General features: G+C 34.8%; 1 protein-coding gene across 4 annotated transcripts in view; it reads left to right on the top strand.

Moving 5' to 3' along the window:
* SCN9A (sodium voltage-gated channel alpha subunit 9) overlaps nucleotides 1-20,053 on the top strand; it is a 164,904-nt gene extending 144,851 nt beyond the window's left edge. For all 4 annotated transcript variants that reach the window (XM_004428235.3, XM_004428233.3, XM_087435336.1 and 1 more), the window contains 6 exons: nucleotides 3,186-3,470; nucleotides 4,776-4,829; nucleotides 5,723-5,860; nucleotides 11,539-11,643; nucleotides 13,027-13,297; nucleotides 15,524-20,053. In XM_004428235.3, coding sequence (XP_004428292.1) covers nucleotides 3,186-3,470; nucleotides 4,776-4,829; nucleotides 5,723-5,860; nucleotides 11,539-11,643; nucleotides 13,027-13,297; nucleotides 15,524-16,716 — 2,046 coding nt within the window. In that variant the 3' untranslated portion in view covers nucleotides 16,717-20,053. The remainder of the gene's footprint in view (nucleotides 1-3,185; nucleotides 3,471-4,775; nucleotides 4,830-5,722; nucleotides 5,861-11,538; nucleotides 11,644-13,026; nucleotides 13,298-15,523) is intronic.
* The last annotated feature ends 208 nt before the right edge of the window (nucleotides 20,054-20,261 follow it).

Here is a 20,261-nt window from a genome sequence, read left to right as displayed (position 1 = left end):
GCCTTGTCTGTCCACCACCAGGCAGAATTGGGCATCCTTCCTCTGTATTCAGACACATAAAATCCTTCTTATACTGTATTTTACTTATTTATTTCTCTGACTGCCTCTCTACCTGTAGTCTCTGAACAATTTAACAAGCAGATTAGTCTAGCTCACTGCTTCTCTAAGTGTGGTCTACTGACCAGCTATCAGCATCATCTGAAAATTTATTAGAAATGCAAATTCCCAGACCCCACCCAAGACCTACTGAATCATAAAGTCTGGGATGGGGCTCAGAAATCTAAAGCCTCAGGTGGATATTAGAGATCTTTTAGTCTAGCAGACTCTTCATTATTATCCCTACTAACCTAATTATGACTACTGCTTAAAGTATCCTGTGCATAATGGCTCTCATGTCTATGAGAGATCATGATTATAGAAAAAAAATTTTTCATGAGTAAAATTCAAGTAGTTTTTATCACATAAGAATTAAAAAGTTACATTTTATACAGAAAGATGGTATTGGAATTCATTGACATTAACTTGGAATGTTACAGTCTATCCAGAACTTATGACTGATCCCTGAGCTCGAGCAGACCATATACTGCATTTTCATGAATAAAGAATATACTTTTCCCTACAAAACTACTTCCTCAGTGGTTAAGCCAGCCCATTATTTACCCTGTTTGCTCTTTGTTCTTTATCTATAATACAGGTGAATTGGATGCAGGAGAATGTTTTAATATACTTGAGGGGCAAATATATCTATTTAGTTACATTTATTAACCGTGCAAAAAGGAGATGCTTCCCTCCCCACTTCCAGATATCCTGTGGTTTCCTTCTGGCCATAATCAGAGAAGAAAGGATCTGAAAAACTCCTTCACACTGAGATCCTAGGCACTTAAGGGGCTATCCTTTAGGGGGAAGGTACTGGAGGGTGAGCTCTACGTTTTTAAAAGAGGAGTTTGGAGCAGGGCAATGCTAAGCAAGGAGTAATTTTTAAATATCAATATTTGGGGATTAACACAGACACTGACAAGGATCAAGGATCGGGTTTGGTTGCTTGGGTGAGTGGGTGGGGAAGCTTTCACTACGTTCTCAAATAGAGTTATGTAATAAAAGCAAACATTTGTGTTGCATTTTTTTTTAAAGGAGATGTTTCTTTACACTGCAGGGTTGGTTTTGAAGAATAAATGAAGTAGTGATTTGAGGCATTTTGTAGTTAGCTTCCTTTGAGTCTTGAGGCTCTTGAGATTATTGACTTTCCCAAATGGCTTCTCATTGGAGCAATATGTACCCATCTCCCTTGAGACCAATCACTGCTCACATTCTTTCAGCAAACATTTAAAACACCAACTACGTGTCAGCTCCTGTGCTATAAAAAGAGTACAATGGTGAATAGACCCCAGTCCCCTAAGACCGAGTAGGGACTACGGTCATGGAGAGACAGAGGGTGGAACAGTAGTTATTCTGTGACATCTGCTATAACATAGTAAGCACACAGCCCTACAGGAACGTAGAGGTGGGACTGGCTGCCTGGGGAAGTCTGGGAAGGCTTCACAAGGAGGTAACCCTAGACCCATGACAAAAGAGTGGGCCCTAAATCACAGGCAGGTAGGCATTTCAGGCAGAGATGCTACATGGTAGAGAGAAGCACAGAGTTGAGTGTGCAAGGCATTTTTGAGCATGACCAGAAGGATCAGTGGGCCTAGGCAATAAGCACCGTGGGGAGGTGAGCAGAAATGAGGATGAAAAAGTAGGCTTGAATAAGAGTTGACCACTTTGAACTTTATTCACTAATCCTGTTCTTCCTAACCCTTTTAGTGTCATGTACACTATAAGAATCTCATGAAATCTCATCTCTCCATCAGGAAATCATACCCATAATGTTTTCCATATAATTTCATGCCTGCATGGAACCTCTACAGGTCCGTGGATCCCTGGGTAATAACTGTTGCTCTGGACCAGGGGTCAACAAACCAAAGCGTGCAGGCTGGCTGCCTGTTTTGTAAAGGGTTTTATTGGATCTCAGCCACGCCAGTTTGTTTATGTATGATCTATTGCTACAGTGGCAGAATTGAATAGTTGCGACAGAGATCATATAGCCCTCAAAGCCCAAAAGTATTTATGAAAATGTTTGCCAGCCCCTGCTCTAGACAATCTCAAAGGTAGTCAGAGATCCTTAATGTTTCACCATATAGAAATGTCTTAAGAGCCTGCTTGATATAGTACAAAAATGAGGGAGCACAATGCTCTTACTTAACAGGTTAGTATTTCACACATTTGCTCTCAAATATGGACCAGAGCTGAAGTGTAAGAAGACAAGTAGGTTTTGAAAGACGGAATAATTATGAAAATCTGGAGAGTGATAAATGCTACAGTAGTCACCATGCAGGAAAATTACAGTGGCAAGAGGCACTGGTGATCCATAGCAGTGGAAAATGCTGAAAAGCAGAAATAATGGAAGTGTTAAAGATAAACTTCATCTTTGTTTTAACTGAGAACAGTACTATCTATATTTATATATATATAAATATACTGTATTTTTATAATTAGAACAATAAATTTGAAAAGATTGCTCTCATTGTGCAGGTGAGGAAACAGAGGTCCCAAGGTCTTAACTGAATTCACATATCACACAACTAGCAGAATCAGTTACATCTAAGGTGTTCATACCACTAAAAGACTCCCAGTCCTAACTCTAGTTTAACTCACCAGTAGTTTTCTCTATATGGGAGAATTTTAGCACCGGTAATTCTAGGGCTATGAACCTTTATATGTACATTTTGCTTGTTTTTTTTGTCATTTATATTTACAAATTTCTTTCTTTTCTAGAGTATGCAGATTTTACGACTTCACCTTACATATATCAGGTTTTTGGTTTATTATTTTTATTTCTTTTTTATTTATTTAATCTGTCATATAATCTTAGTTATTTTGTTTTGCATTGTTGGTAACAGTTTCACTGTGTGTTCATCATCTATTTTTGTTAACTCGTTGATCACAGGGCTCCTGTCTCATTTTGTCTTGCTTGGCATACTGCTGAGCATAGAATAGGCATTCAATTAATACATGTTGGTTGGTTGATTTGATGTCTTAAGCATTTAAGGGTGGCTTTTCTAATTTCTTGAATTTTGCATTGTGTTTCAGTAATGTTGCCCATTTTTACTAATCCTAATTATTCTTTTCTTTCTTTTGAATACTAGGTGGTTGTGAATGCACTCATCGGTGCAATTCCTTCCATCATGAATGTGCTACTTGTGTGTCTCATATTCTGGCTAATATTTAGCATCATGGGAGTAAATTTGTTTGCTGGCAAGTTCTATGAGTGTGTTAACACCACAGAGGGGTCACGGATTTCTACAAGAAGTCAAGTTCAAAATCGTTCCGACTGTTTTGCACTGATGAATGTTAGTCAAAATGTGCGATGGCAAAACCTGAAGGTGAACTTTGATAATGTTGGACTTGGTTACCTGTCTCTGCTTCAAGTTGTAAGTGACCTCTTTCATGAATGCTTGATGTTTTAGTGGACACTGGATGAAGGGTATAAGTCATTCTTTAAATAATCTATTAACCAGAAGTTACTTTGTGACTTTAAAAAGACACTTGGTCTTTTTTAGAATATGTGCCTATATGCATGAGTTAAGAAGCACAGGTTCGGGCGGGCCCCATGGTTTAGCGGTTAAGTGAGTGCGCTCCGCTGCTGGCGGCCCGGGTTCGGATCCCGGGCGCGCACCGACGCACTGCTTCTCCGGCCATGCTGAGGCCGCGTCCCACATACAGCAACTAGAAGGACATGCAACTATGACATACAACTATCTGCTGGGGCTTTGGGGGAAAAAAATAAATAAATAAAATTAAAAAAAAAAAAAAAAAAGAAGCACAGGTTCTGTTGCCCTTGCGAGTTATTAATCCATAATTGACTTTTTGGTGTTATTTGGCCTTCACCATTGCACTCTCTGAATATTAATCCAAAAATGAATAGTCATTTTTTAGACTACCAGTTTTCCGTTACATGGGAATAAGAGGGACTTCCCACTAGCACAGAGAATCCTTAAGAAATGGAGAAAAATTGTTTCCTGCCTTATTCATGAAATTCTCCTCTATTTCTGGAAAAAAAAAGTTCACGTGCAAATTTGCAGGAATTGTTTGTTGTTATTGCCCTCGAGTTGATTCTGACTCCTTATGACCCCGTTCACAGCAGAGCAGAACCCTGCCCAGTCTTTTTGCACCATCCTCTCACCTTCTGGCGCTATATCAGACAGTGCTCTGCTGCTATTCACAGGGTTTTCATGGCCAATTTTTTCAGAAGTAGGTGACCAGGTCCTTCTTCCTAGTCTGTCTTAGTCTGGAAGCTCCACTGAAACCTGTCCACCATGGGTGGCCCTGCTGCTATTTGAAATACCAGTAGCATAGCTTTCAGCATCACAGCAACACACAGCCACCACATTCTTTCAACCGACAGACGCGTGATGTGGTTCCCTGACTGGCAAATGAACCCAGGCCTCAGTGGTGAGAGCACCAAATCTTAACCGCTAGACCGCCAGGGCTGGCTCTGCAGGAATTATAACAACCTGGAAATAATTAGCTAGGACTAAGTTTCGGAAGGTGACTTGGGACTGTTCTTTTGTTCTTGACATATCATCTTTATATTAAACTGATATTTTGAAGTACAGTAAAACTTAGTGATTTGATATTATTTAATAAATGTTGCAACATTAAATGGACTAAACTCATGTATGGCTATTTTAGAGTATGAGCTTCACATTCAGATTCTATAAATGTTATGTTTACAGGCAACATTTAAGGGATGGATGAATATTATGTATGCAGCCGTTGATTCTGTTAACGTAAGTATTGGTCAACATAACACTAAACTCTACAATTTTTAAAAGCTCCTTGGTTTAGTTTGGCTGTTTTCAAACAGTAGCTCCAAGCAGCTCTTGGTGTGTACACACAAAACGAAGACCTTCCACCCAATAGTAGTCTAGTGATTACATGTGCAGCATTTGGAGACAAAGCTTGACTCAAATTCTGGCTCTAACATCTTACACAAGCTCTGTAACTGACTTTGAGAAAATTGCTTTACCTCTCTGAGTCTATTTGTTGACTGTAAAAAGGAAAATAATTCAATGCCTCCCTCATGGGATTGTTCTCAGGATGCAATAAGAAGACGCAAGCAGAGAACTTAGCATGAGTAGCAACAACAAGCGCTCAGTAAATATAAGTTTATCAAAATAAAAATGAAATAACATATTTTATTCATGGTTTTTATTGTTTTTATATTTTAAAGTGCCATAGAAGAGTTTATGTGAAATAAGTTCCACACTAAGAAAGTTAAATCCAATGAAGACATTTTTATAATCAAATGAAAAAAACATCAGCAATATTTATGTAAATATATTATCATCTGTTTTACAGGTTTTTTTGGAAATAAAAAACATAGTTTAGATCCTTTAGCTACTAAATTGTCCTACCAGTCTGAAAACAAATACTACATATGGTTAAGCCCTTTGTAGTCATTTGAACATTATGTTCATGTACACAGTAAGCATGAATAAATATTTATTTAATGTTGAATAAATTTTTAAGAGTGATTATGCTGAGCCTCAATAATGCTATGGCTTCTGAAAAGCCAAGTTCACCCAGGATAGCCCTGTTTGGATTACCTTGTCAAACCACGTGAAAAAGAAAATGATGAATGTTATTGTCAACATACTGCTAACTTTGGTTAATTTTATAGGTAGACAAGCAGCCCATATATGAATACAGCCTCTACATGTATATTTATTTTGTCATCTTTATCATCTTTGGGTCATTCTTCACTTTGAACTTGTTCATTGGTGTTATCATCGATAATTTCAACCAACAGAAAAAGAAGATAAGTATTTTAAGTTTTTTTCATTGCACTAAAAAATATGAACAATTATTTTCCCAAAAATATAGTGTGAAATTTAATTTGATATCAATTAATAATTAGCTTCATTAGAACTTTCAGTTTTCAAATAATTTGCCAATATACAATTATAGCTATGCTTAATGTCATTCATCTCTACACAGTAAAATAATGATCTCCTAAATTATAACTATTTTTAAGCAATGTGGCAACTATTCAGGTTTTTTCAATGTTCCCTTTAAAGGATTGAATAATTAAGAAAAAATAATGTACTAATTATTTATTCAAAACACATTTCATAAATAGTTACTTCATTTGGTTCTGAGTCACTGTTCTGTGTTGTATGTATTGAGCCGGTGCTTCAGGGAGAACAACATAAACTATGGTTCCTGAGCTCAAGGAGTTTATATTATAGCAAAAGAAATGAGACATGTAATGGAAATTAAGATTTGTTGAACATGGCAAGTGAGGCACTCCCTTGAGATTTCGGTTTCATTAACTCTCACGTCAAATGTATTAGTTTCTTAGGGCTGCTGTAACCAAATACCACAAACCGGGTGGCTTCAAACAACAGATGTTTGTTTTCTCATAGTTATGGAGGCTAGAAGTCCAAAATCATGGTGTTGGCAGGGCCATGCTCTCTTCAGAGCCTCTAGGGGAGGATCCTTCCTTGCATCTTACAGCCTCTGGTTGCTCAAGCATAACTTGGCTTATGGCAGCATAACTTCAGTCTCTGCCTCCATGGTCACATGGTGTTCTCTCTCTGTGTGTCTGTCTCCTCTTCTTATAAGGACATCAGTCATACTGGCTTGAGGGCCCACCCTACTCCAGTATGACCTCACTTTAATTTAGCTACATCTGCAATGACAATATTTCCAAATAAGGTCATTCTGAGATACTAGAGGTTAGACTTCAACATATCTTTTTTGGGGGGACACAATTAAACCCATAACATCAACCATAAAAGGTATTATTACTATAGACTTTATCTTATAAATGAAGACAGGCTCAGAGAGGTAAAGTGATTTACCCAAGATCATACATATAATAAGTGACAGAGTTTTGGTAGAGTCGGTAGTTGATCCCATGGACTTTGTACATTTTTTAGGCCCTCTACCCTGCTATTTCCCTAAACACTCTAATATGAGATAGTGATAAATGCAATAAGAAAAATTAACAAAAACAACAAAAGAAATGTAAATGGACAGTCAGAGGAAAAATAGATACAGCTATGGAAAGGTTTGTGATGTATGTGACAACAGAGCAGGACTTGGAAGATGAGTTAGAAGACATGTAGCAACTGGGAGGCAAAAGGATGGCTAATCCACATGGAGAGGCAGAGAAATGTGTGAGCAAATGCATAGTGCTGATAAAGAAGGCAACAATCCAGGGGGACTAGCCATCCATCCAGTTGGGATGGAGATTTGAGTTGGAGTTTTGAGAGGAAAAATAGTAAAAGATGAGGACTTGACTTGCTTGAGAGCAGATCTGAAAAGCCATATTAGATATTTTTCAATAGGAGCTGATGTATCATTGAGGTATTTTGAGCAAGGAAGAATATACAGTAGTCCCCCCCTTATCTGTGGTTTTGCTTTCCATGGTTTGTTACCCGCAGTCAACCTTGGTCCAAAAATAACGCTACATCACCATGCCTAGGTAATTCACCTCACTTCAGCTCATCATGTAGGCATTGTATCATCTCACATCATCACAAGAAGAAGGGTGAGTACAGTACAATAAGATATTTTGAGAGAGAGAGAGACCACATTCACATAATTTTATTGTAGTATATTATTACAATTGTTCTATTTTATTATTAGTTATTATTGTTAATATCTTACTGTGACTAATTTATAAATTAAACTTTATCATAAATATGTATGTATAGGAAAAAACATAGTATACATATAGCATTCAGTACTATCTGTGGTTTCAGACATCCACTGGGGTCTTAGAACATGTGCCCCTGGATAAGGGGTGACTACTGTATAAGCAAGACATTGACATTTATTAAGACTTGATGGTTTGTCTGATCTTATATAAAGTACTTCACATGTGTAATCTTAGTCAAGTTTTACAAAAAATCTAAAAGGCATAGTATCCCCGCTTCACCTCTCAGAAAGGTTATGTTACTTGCACGTGGTCTGACAGCCAGGAAGTAGCTTCATCATAGATCTAACTCCAGAGTCTCTTTTTCCAGGGACTATGAAAACTCAGTTTTAATAAAAAGTGAATCTAGTAATGATGCATAGAATGATTGGAAAGCGACCAAAAACTAGGGTAGACCCTGCTTTACCTGCCACCTGGACCACACTTAAGTCTCCAGATAAGTCGTTTGAAGCAATTGAGAATAAGGGATATTTCATTTAAGAGATTTTAGGGGGTAGAGTCCACACTATTGTTTGTGATTTGCAAGAGAATAAAGCATCTAAGAAGTCTCAATTTTCTTGCCAAAGTTGACTGAGGTACTGTGGCTGTAACTTAGTTACAGCCTTTTTTCCAACACCTTTTTTCCTTTGAAAAAAGACCTTTGAAGGATGAGGGGTAGAATTCCAAGAGGAAGTGATTTCAGATACTGGATTAGCATCAAAGAAAAGAGGGATATACATGCAATGAAATGTCATTATTGTGCATGATTGATATTTGCAAGTGGTAAAAAATTTAGTAAATGTTAAATGTTATTTATGCTTACATTTCCAAATACAGGTGTTTATTTTTCAAAGATTTTTTTTTTAAATTCCATGTTCCATTCTTATATTTTATATCTGAGAGTCAAACTTAGCTAACATTATCATATATATTCATGCCTTTAGGCAGAGATTCTTTAATAATTAACAATTAATATTGCAAATAGTTTTATAAAGTGTACTCTAATTTTCTATTTAATTATTTTTTCCACTTTAGTCATTATATATGTGTATACACGATATATGAGCACACACATATGACTCCCCAGCATTCCCTACATAGGATAAATTAAACATGTATCTTCAAAAATCCATATGACCATGTACAGGACAGCCACAGCCTTAATTGCTTTAATCTCCTTGCTCTTAAATGTTATTCTTACAACAAGAATTGCCACTGCAGGAAGATGGGATGGGTGGAGACCATTACCATTACTGTCAAGCAAAAGTTACTAATTTACACACACTGACAACTACCACTATCCCTTACCATACCATACTTCCAGTATTTCTTTTGCAATTTAAGCACACCTTTTATTTTCTGCCCTTTTCTGAATGGTTTAGGGTTTCTTTCCACTATGATAAGATATGGAAAGAAGACAGGATCGACACTTCAATTCACCTACTGCTCGAACTTTGTATATATGAGTTCATCTAATCCATAGAACAAACTAATGAAAGTGACATCTTTATACAAATGTATACACTGGTGCCTAGTGAGGATAAGTAACTTGTTTCAAATCAAGTAACAGGTCCACTGGCAGTCAGGATCCAAAGATCTGTTTCGCATCAAAGCCCATATTCTTTCCACAATGCAATCTTGCCTCTTAAGGCTTTTAACTTCAGTACTTTGATCTCAGCTGATGGCTCTATCAACTGCCCATGTCTCTTTCAAATAATCAACTCCACTTTATTAGTTTTTCCAGCTATCCATCATCCTTTTATGTACTGTTTTCATCTTTAATAAGTTCATGTGATAATTGGGTTTTAATAGTTCATCAAAAAACATTTCTAAAAATTAGAACACAAGTTATGAAAGGGAAAAGTATGTAATACATTTACACAAATGCCTAGTACAGACCTGGATACGTATGAGTAAATTCTAAGGAAAGCAACCCCTTTCAGTAACTAACCTTATTACGAAGGTTAATAACAACAACAGTAATAGTAACTAACAATTATTGAGGGCTTGTGTATCTGGCATTATGCTGAGTGTTTTGAATGCATTATCTCAGTTGATCCCCACAAAAAACCAATGAGGTAGTTACTCCTGTAATGATGAGATGACTTATCCTTCAAGACATTAAGTATCTTGCCCAAGGACAACAGAGATTTGAATGAAGACGATCTGACACCAGAACTAACGTCTTAACTGCTGTGTAATACAGCCTTGACATAGAGTGTCACATAGAAAAAGTCCAGCCTGATTCTCATCTACCTTTTAAAGGGATGCATTTTGTACAAGGTCTATATAAGCTATAGAAAAACAGAACAAAACAACAACGCAAGTTTCTCTATTGGAGCATTTTGTAGTCTCCTCTTAGTTTCATTCCACTCTTCATTATGTTGACAACCAGGGTATCATCAAGGGAAGACAAAATCTGCTGCTTTGATTTTTACCTCTAATTCAGAGTTCTCTCCCCAGGGTTTTCTTAGCTTCTTCTGGCAGGTTCTTGACATGTGCTTGATATTCAGCCCCCATCAGTAAGCAGTAAAGGATCTGCTCTTGACATTGGCATGAAGGCTCTCTCTCATGCCTACCATCAATAGATCAGATGAGTATCAAAATTACAAAAAGACTGCATATCAACTAGAGGAAAGGTGAATTAAAACACTCTAAGATGAAAAGAGGAGTCTGGTTATTATGAGGTATCTGATAAACAAAAAAATGCAGTATAACAGGAAGCTGAATATTAACTAATCTGGGAAAACTAAAGGGAAACCATAACCAGATTGTTTTTAACTCCAGGACCCTACAGTGAGGATTTCAGAACTATAAATTCCCCAAAATAAATTCCTAATTACATGGATTATACTAATTTATGCCATAACTAAGAAGTTGATATTACAGATCAACGTAGAATATGCATGAATCTGTAAGAATTACAGTTAATTTTAAGAAATCAGCAGACTCTAAAAGAACAGGAAAAGCTTCTAGGCTCCCTTTGTGAGATTTAGGCTTTTACAGTGTGGAAAAGATAAAAACTTCATTTAGATGTTAGATTTTTTTAATGTTGAATCTTAAAGGTTGTGTATTCAATTAGAAAGTGCTTCACATCAGGGACCCTGGATTATTGGTAATTTCCTCAATACCTAGAATTCTGTTATGCATAGTACTGACACCTGATAAAGGGTTTATGTTGAAATTTCTTTGTTTGGAATAAAGAGGTAGCTAAAGAGTTTCTTGAAATACACACACACACACACACACACACGGATATGTGTGTTATTTATTGTGTATTCTTTTTCTCTGCTAAAGGAATATGATATTTTAAAATGAACACAAATGAATATAAAACTAACACCATTTTTGCTACTGTTTTCGGCGCTTACTCTTAACAAGGGTCCTTAAATATTAGTCACATCACCAAAAAACATATTCACTACTTCTATTTCTTATAATCCTTCCTAATATATTTGGTGTTTAGCAATAAAATGCCTGGTGAGAGGAGTAGCAGATAAAATGAGATACCAGCACATAGTTTAAAATAACACAGGTTACCACCAAAAGAAAATTGAGCCAATCATTATTGTATGTAATGCATATATTTTATATACATACACTACATTATGTATGGAGAGTCATGTGGCTACACATAGGTAATACTTTAAGATAGGTTTTATTTATAGCTACATTGCACATAATAAAATGCGTTTCATTTCTATATTAATACATTTATAACCTGTCATGATGATCTGAGGAAAGATCTAGACAATGATTCTGGTTTTAACTAGATTTATTTTTTATTTCTTTACCTTGGAGGCCAAGACATCTTTATGACAGAAGAACAGAAGAAATATTATAATGCAATGAAAAAGCTGGGATCTAAGAAACCACAAAAGCCAATACCTCGGCCAGGGGTAAAAAAAAAAAAAAATATATATATATATATATATATTTATATCTTTAGCATGTAAATTTTCAAATTATTTTTAATTCATCTTTAATGTACAACCATTTTTTAAACATGAATGCTAATATTTTGAATAAAAGTCCTTATAAAACTGAATATATATATTTTGAACATTATCACAGTTCTTAATATTCCTTCTTATTTTTTATTTTTCTATAAAAATGAAAGATATTTATATATGCTTTTACTTTTATGTTAGCACACAACTTATTATTAGTCCAATGGCCTGTAGAGAATCAAAATAAAATGTGTTTTTGATTGAAATTTGTTCATGTAAATGATGATTTTATAATGTAGTAATTGCTAACTCTCAGTGGAGTGTAGATCTTTGATATTACAACAAATAGCAAGAGAAGCAATTGGACTGGTCATAAATCTAAACTTTATCCTACTGTGTGGTCAAAGACCAGAATAGGCTCCAACAGAAATAGTGAGGCTTAGCAGTCAAAGAATAGTGTGTATTACTCTAACAATCGAAAAAACATTTTAAATGTATTTCAGTGTATATTCAACATAACACACCTTACCAAAGAGTCATGGCTGAAGACATAGCATCCTAAAGATGGATACCCGATTATCTAGCTAGCTACATGAGAATCACTCAGCACTTTTTAAATAGAAACATTGCCAGGTCTCAACCAGACCTACTGAATCATAATCTATGGATTTAAAACCCTGATATTTAATATTTTGAGTACTCTACTTGATCTTGAGACAATACTTTAAACTTGCCTATACAACTATTAAAGGGATTTTGAAATGTGTTTCCTGGAAAGCATAATACTAATAGTGAGATTGACAAGAAAGGTGATATGTAAGTGTTGATATGCATAGAAATACATATGCTCTACATGGAAGAGATAGGAAAATATAGGTCTCTGATATTTTAGCAGTAATATCAGTACAAGAAAAAGCAACACAGTTAAAATAATAAGACAAAGTAGAAATTTAGAGATGCTGTTTTGTTACCTTGGAATACCTCAAGCAGTGAGGCTGAGGTTTTCTTAGCAAAAAATTACCTCATGATCGTGGCAGTTCATATATAACATACTAGGGTGGATAAGCTTAAAAGCAAATGTTAGTATACAAGGCTAACTGAAGACTGGTTTGATATACTGAAAAGCTACAACAACAAAAAGTTTTCATTTACTCTGACCTAGATTTAATCTATTAATAATATTTCTTGTAGAAAGCAAGAACCTATGACCAGGGCTAATTTATGCAAGTTTTTAAGACATGCCTTTTTAAAAATTTTTTACTAATGTAATGATTAGTGGATGCTACTTGTAAAATTTACTCTACATTCCGTATTATTCTTGTTTCTTTGCAGAACAAATTCCAAGGATGTATATTTGACCTAGTAACAAACCAAGTTTTTGATATCTCCATCATGGTTCTTATCTGCCTCAACATGGTAACCATGATGGTAGAAAAAGAGGGACAAAGTAAATACATGATTGATGTTTTATATTGGATAAATGTGGTTTTTATTATCCTTTTCACTGGAGAATGTGTGCTGAAACTGATCTCCCTCAGACACTACTACTTCACTGTCGGATGGAACATTTTTGATTTTGTGGTTGTGATTCTCTCCATTGTAGGTAAGACCATTTATTAATCAGTTTTTAATTTTGAATCAAACTAAGCACACATGTTCAGAGAAGTTTCTGAATTCTTGAATGTAAACTTGCTTCTGAGTAAGTGAAATGAAAGAATGAAGAAACCTTAAAAACAAAACTAAACAAAACAAAAACCTCTGTGTCAGAATTCCTGGGTTTGTGGCACAGGCCTCAGAGCCACAAGTTTTCTATTTGTTGGAAGCTCAAAATACTCCTTGATACTTGACTTCCAAGATTACCTTCACAAAGGTAGCAACTGTGTCTATATGTAGGTATGTCTTAGAAGACCAATGCAGAATCTGAAATCACTTCCTTTTTTTAGCACATATGAGAACTGTCCCTTGATTAATGATAATATCAATAGCCAGAACATCGGTGACTCTTTAAGAAAATTCTTCCTGAATTCAAAGTGAAGTTAAGGTCTCAAGAAATGCCATCTTCGTTTCTTATTCCTTCATACTTGGCAAGTCTATAAAATGCAGCCATTTCTCAACTAACCTCAGTCGTGTCTGTGAGTCACAGCACATGATTTTATACTTCCTCCTGTTTCATTACCATAGCTGTTTTGCTACTCCCTTGTTTTTTCATTATCTGTACGTGCCTTGCCCAATGTTTTAGGATTGCATTTATTTTTAGAATTATAAATTTTAGACAGGAAGAAATTGTAGAGATCATTTAATACACACACAACTTGCAGACTATGAAACAGGCAGGCCCAGAAAGGTTAAAGGTCACATAACCTAGGACCACAATACTGAGTACCACATAGCTTAGAATAGACATTCAAAATCAATTTTTGAAAAAAGAATATTATCACCAGAGGTGACATTAAAATTAAGATATAAGGAAACAAATTAAAATTTAGGTAGGAATCTCACACTAACAACAAGCATAATAGTGGAAGCATTCCCATTAAGTTAGGAAGAAGAAAAGAGTCTCCCTCTATCACCTCTTTTGTAATAGTGTTGGCGATGCAATTAATAAGAAAACAAAGTACATATGTTTAAACAATGAAGCAAATTATCTTTATCTTCACATCATATTATGGCATTCTTTAAAAATTAAAGAGAGTCAACTAAAAAAGTTGATTCAGTTAGAGTTCAGACGATACAAATTTTCAATTATATGTACCAGCATTAATCATTGTTTTATTTGTGGACAAAAAATTAGAAAGTATTCTTAAGGAAAAAGCTCATTCACAATTGCTTTAGAAATAAATTAAAATATCTACTAACAACTTTAATAAGAAATGTATAAGACTTCTGTGAAGAAAACTAAAAGAAGGCTTAAATAATTGAAAGGCTTATCTTGTACTTGGATAAGAAGGCTTTCACTATAATCATGACCATTTTTTATAAATTAATCTATAAATTCAGTGTAATCTCAATGAGAATATCAATAAGTATTTTTGTGTGGTAGTAGTAGTAAATTGGCAATGTAAGTCTAAATGATTCTAAAATTCATCTAGAAGGAAAATTAGAGGGGTGACATATTGCTAGATATTAAAACTATAATAACATTGACAATGTAAAACTTATTAAAAAAAGCTTAATGGATTCGAATAGATAATTCAAAATTAAAATTCAATATATAGAGAATTATTAATTTACTCAATAAAAAGATCATATAAGTCAAGGATTAAAGTGTAAAAAATTGGATTCTAGTAGAAATAGATTTATAACCATGAACTTGAATAGTCCTTTCTATTCATGACACAAACTTGTGTCTATGAAGAAAAAATTATAGATATGACTACATAAATATCAAAATATTCTATGGAGGAAAACTCACCACCACCACCACCAAAAAAAACAAAAGGTTGAAAGACAACTCAACAAATTGTTAACAATAGTTATGGCTGGTGATAGTTCAGGTGATTTATATTTCCTTTTTAGCATTTTAGCATTTTACTGTATTGCTTGAATTTTCTACATGAGTATAAGGTATTACCCTTATAATTTAAAAAATTATTGTGGAGCAAAAAAAATAAGGGCCACAAACAGGAAAGGAGGGAAAATGTCACCATGGTAATTCTAATCATTTTCTTTGAGATTTCTCAATCCTTTGATTGCTATGAAATTGCTTTCAATATAAAATGACAGTCCTGAAATCATGAGATAAAAATGGCAGATAAAACTATTTAGAGTCTTGATTTTCTGTAGCATGGATATTTAAATAATTCCTTTTTATTCCTTCCCTCCTCACCAGGTATGTTTCTAGCTGATTTGATAGAAAAGTATTTTGTGTCCCCGACCCTGTTCCGAGTGATCCGTCTTGCCAGGATTGGCCGAATCCTACGTCTAATCAAAGGGGCTAAGGGGATCCGCACGCTGCTCTTTGCTCTGATGATGTCCCTTCCTGCGTTGTTTAACATCGGCCTCCTGCTCTTCCTGGTCATGTTCATCTATGCCATCTTTGGAATGTCCAACTTTGCCTATGTTAAAAAGGAAGCTGGTATTAATGACATGTTTAACTTTGAAACCTTTGGCAACAGCATGATCTGCCTGTTCCAAATTACCACCTCTGCTGGCTGGGATGGATTGCTAGCACCTATTCTCAACAGTGCACCACCTGATTGTGACCCAAAAAAAGTTCATCCTGGAAGTTCAGTTGAAGGAGACTGTGGTAGCCCATCTGTTGGGATATTCTATTTTGTCAGTTACATCATCATATCTTTTCTGGTTGTGGTGAACATGTACATCGCTGTCATCCTGGAGAACTTCAGTGTTGCTACTGAAGAAAGTACTGAGCCCCTGAGTGAGGATGACTTTGAGATGTTCTATGAGGTTTGGGAGAAGTTTGATCCAGATGCGACCCAGTTTATAGAATATAGCAAACTCTCTGATTTTGCAGCTGCCCTGGATCCTCCTCTTCTCATAGCAAAACCAAACAAAGTCCAGCTCATTGCCATGGATCTGCCCATGGTAAGTGGGGACCGGATCCATTGTCTTGACATCTTATTTGCTTTTACAAAACGTGTTTTAGGTGAAAGTGGAGAGATGGACTCTCTTCGTTCACAGATGGAAGAAAGGTTCATGTCTGCAAATCCTTCAAAAGTGTCCTATGAACCCATCACATCTACACTAAAACGAAAACAAGAGGATGTGTCTGCTACCGTCATTCAGCGTGCTTACAGACGTTACCGCTTACGGCAAAATGTCAAAAATATATCAAGTATATACATAAAAGATGGAGACAGAGATGATGACTTGCCCAGTAAAAAAGATATGGTTTCTGATAATGTTAATGAGAACTCAAGTCCAGGAAAAACAGATGCAACCCCATCCACAATCTCTCCACCTTCATATGATAGTGTAACAAAGCCAGACAAAGAGAAATATGAAAAAGACAAAACAGAAAAGGAAGACAAAGAGAAAGATGGCAAGGAAAGCAAAAAATAGAGCTTTGTTTTTGATATACTGTTTACAGCCTGTGAAGGTGATATATTTGTGTTAATAAGACTCTTTTAAGGAGGTTTATGCCAAAACTTTTTGTCAAAGACTTCTCAAAGTCAGTGTAGTCGCTAGCTCTGATTCCCGAAGGTAGGTGGGCAGCATTAGCAGATGGCTATTTTTGCAATGGTAAAAGTGACTTGAACTCTAAGAGTAACTCCATACGGATTATTGATTATGGCAAACAAAGGTGATTTAATTTTATTTGCTTTTAATAAATCAGAAGACCATGTAGAAAATCTGCCTTGTCATCTGCCATGTCATCTTTTCACAGGATTGTAAACATTCATATTTCCCATGCAAACACACACATACGCACACACACACACACACACACACACACACACAAATATCTATCATTTGATTATCTACAAAAGTATTTTGTCTTGGCTTTGGGATGATATGCCCTGATAGAAGGAATGGACATTAGTAATGAATGTTTAGTTAAAGCATCTTGTTATTAGGGTGCAAGACTCTTTTATCCATGTACAGAAGTCATTCTATGTTTTGAGGTGCTTAAATTTATTCTATATTGCATCAGAACCAATTTATACGTGCCTATAAAATGCCATGGGATTAAAAATGTATGTAGGCTGTTCATTTCAACAAATACTTTTCATTTGTCTTGGCTCATATACCAACCAGAATAAGACTTAGTTTTAGAGTATTGTGCTTCATAGCCTGCCTTTTTTTATATCCTTCTTTGTTCATACAATAACCATAGAACATGAAAATTATTTTAAGTACATATCACATTCCTCAAAAGAAAAAATAATTAAGATAATTGAAAAAAGAAGCAACTGAAGGAAGCTTTATTCACTATTATTTATAAAACCTACACTTTACTGTGCTACCCCAAAATACCAATAATGACCCAACTCTTAATCTCTTTTGTCACAATTTTCTGCTTCCTCATGCAGTATTGTTTAGTCATTCTTTAGCACTAAACAAAGTTGATATTTCCCTTCAGTGAAGTACTTCCTGATGTACAGATAGCTATTTGATACTATGGTACATGATTGAGCAGATAATGACTTGGGCACAGTATGGACTGCATCACCTCCATACCATCCTAAATGTGTATGGCAAAATTTTAAGTCATAATTTATGGCAGGCTTTCAACACAGACTTGTGTTTAGTATGAATGAAAGAGCATTCAACTGGGATTCTTGCCACTTGCTTTCTTGTCACTAACCTACTATCCTAATTTGTACTAGTAATCCTTTAGGACCTCTAGTCTTTCATCTATAAAATGGGGAAGCTGTCACTTGCCCTTCAAATTCAATGACTATGAGGTATATTATGTATCAATCAATAAAGGACCCTGAGCTTATAGTTTACCAATCTCATATTCATTTTGCTTTAGCTGTTGTCCTCCTACCAAGGTTTATAAATCTAGTTTTAAAAAATCCTTGTTAATACTGGCTTGAAAAGAAATGGCCATGATGCATTTTTTCATGAGGTTATCCCAGTAATATGAGATCTTTCTTCTATCAAGTTGTTCATGCAGAGGCAAAAGTTGAGTTACAGAAGTAGAAAGTAGTTTTATTTAGAAAATTTTGTGAGAGTTTTCAAAACAAATATATAGAACATATTTCACTCATTTGCTTTTTTAAATTAAAAGGACAGAAATTATATTTCTATAATAAGTACTTAAAACATATTCTTTTGTTGTTCTGGCTAGTTAAAAATAAAGGAAATTTAAACATACCAATAATAGATGAAGAAATATACCTATACAAGTAAAGAATGAGAGATAGAGACTAAGAAGCACAGTTATAAGACAGACAGACAAAAACAAATAAGAGACATTTCCACAGAACTTCCTATCTAGAACATTTTAAAATTGTGAAGTATTTTACAACATTCATGAAGGAGATGATCACTTCTAGATGTTTGTCTTAAGATACTTATGAAATTAAATCTAGGGCCAAAGATTCTTTATGCCTATGTTCAATCATTCATCTTAGGTTATTTGAGCCTCTTTTTTGTTTAATATGAAAGATACCACGCAGTGTTTTCCTAGACTATGTAGACCATTGCATTGCATACCTGCTAAGTCTTGAAAATAGGTTTTGACAATTTAATTGGGGAACCATATAAAATATATTACATTTGTAAGATTTTTTAATACGTTAAATTAAGAAATTAATATCACCTTAAATTTGAATTCAGTCTACCATCATTATTTTAAATCCATATAACTGAGCATTGCATATTTATGTAATATAGTATGAAAAGTGGGCAAGTTATGTGTGATTTACTATTAATGTTTTTACATTGCCTGATTTCTATGTAAAAAAAAATATTGGCAACTGGCTCCTCAACACGGTTTCTTCTTAGCATTTCAAAAAAAGAAAAAATTACGAAGTCACTCTTCCTTCCACTTCATGCTGAACGTATTTCATGCTGAACAATAATGTTTTTAAATATAACACAGTTAGGTTTTGTGTATATATGTTTTCCCAGGAATGTCTAGTTGTGACTTTTTATCAATTAAAAACTAAGCACTCATTTAGTACATTGTAAGCTTGAAGGAAAATTAGACTTCTTTTTTTGTGTAGGTTACTGTTTGGTACTGAATATGAGTACCACCCTCCAGAAGGCCTTGTCATACTAACACTTAAATTACATAATCACTGAGCTCAGCTCTAATGATGTAGAATGGCAGTTAAACTGTAAAATTTAAGTTAGAGTAAAATGGAAGTGAACAGATTTGAACACAAATCCATACATACCATTTGGATAAAAGTGGGAGAATCCCATTTTATCTTTTTGATTGCTACATAGTTTGCAAAAGATGTAAGTGATTTGGGGCTGTTTGTGATTGTTGATGCTCAACAATGCTGATTATTGAAAACCTCAACCCAAAATGTTCAGCATGATTTTATAGAATTTTGATAGATTTATTAAAAAGAGTTAAGATAAAATGCATATGTAAATAAAGCAGTTCTAAATAGCAATTGCAGAGAAATGTTAATGGAAATAATGAAAGGAGGGCCAGCTAAATTAGAATGGCCAAGTAACTGGCCTGGATTTAGGACCTATGTATAGAGGCCACCAATTCTTTTTAATATCTGTGGTTTATTATGTTATATTCTTGAGGAAAACAATCAAGAATTGCTTCATAAAAATAAATGAATAGCCATGAATATAATAATGCTGTTTACATAGAATTCTTTACAAATTTCATACATCTGTGAATGCTCAAATGTTTGAGTTTGTCATAAATTATATTGTAGTTATACTTGAGACTTACACATTGTAATAGAATCTAAAAATAAAAGTCATCAAAAAATAAAATCATGTTTGCATGTATTTTCTGTTTCCGTGAGAAAAACTTTTAAGAAAATACATTCAGTGCATCCCCAAATAAGTTGCAGCTACTGATAGATTTATTTTTTTAAATTGAAAGAAGGAAAGCTTCAAATGTCCTCCATAAGAAGTCTTCCAGGATGAGAAAGATGGGGATAAAGAATATAGAGTTCCAAAGT

Source organism: Ceratotherium simum, chromosome 9 (genome assembly GCF_057802395.1).
Source record: "Ceratotherium simum simum isolate JZ-2026a chromosome 9, ASM5780239v1, whole genome shotgun sequence".
In the NCBI taxonomy this organism is placed as follows: Eukaryota; Metazoa; Chordata; class Mammalia; order Perissodactyla; family Rhinocerotidae; genus Ceratotherium; species Ceratotherium simum.
Note: the sequence above shows the minus strand (reverse complement) of the source record. Positions and strands in the feature narration are given on the sequence as shown.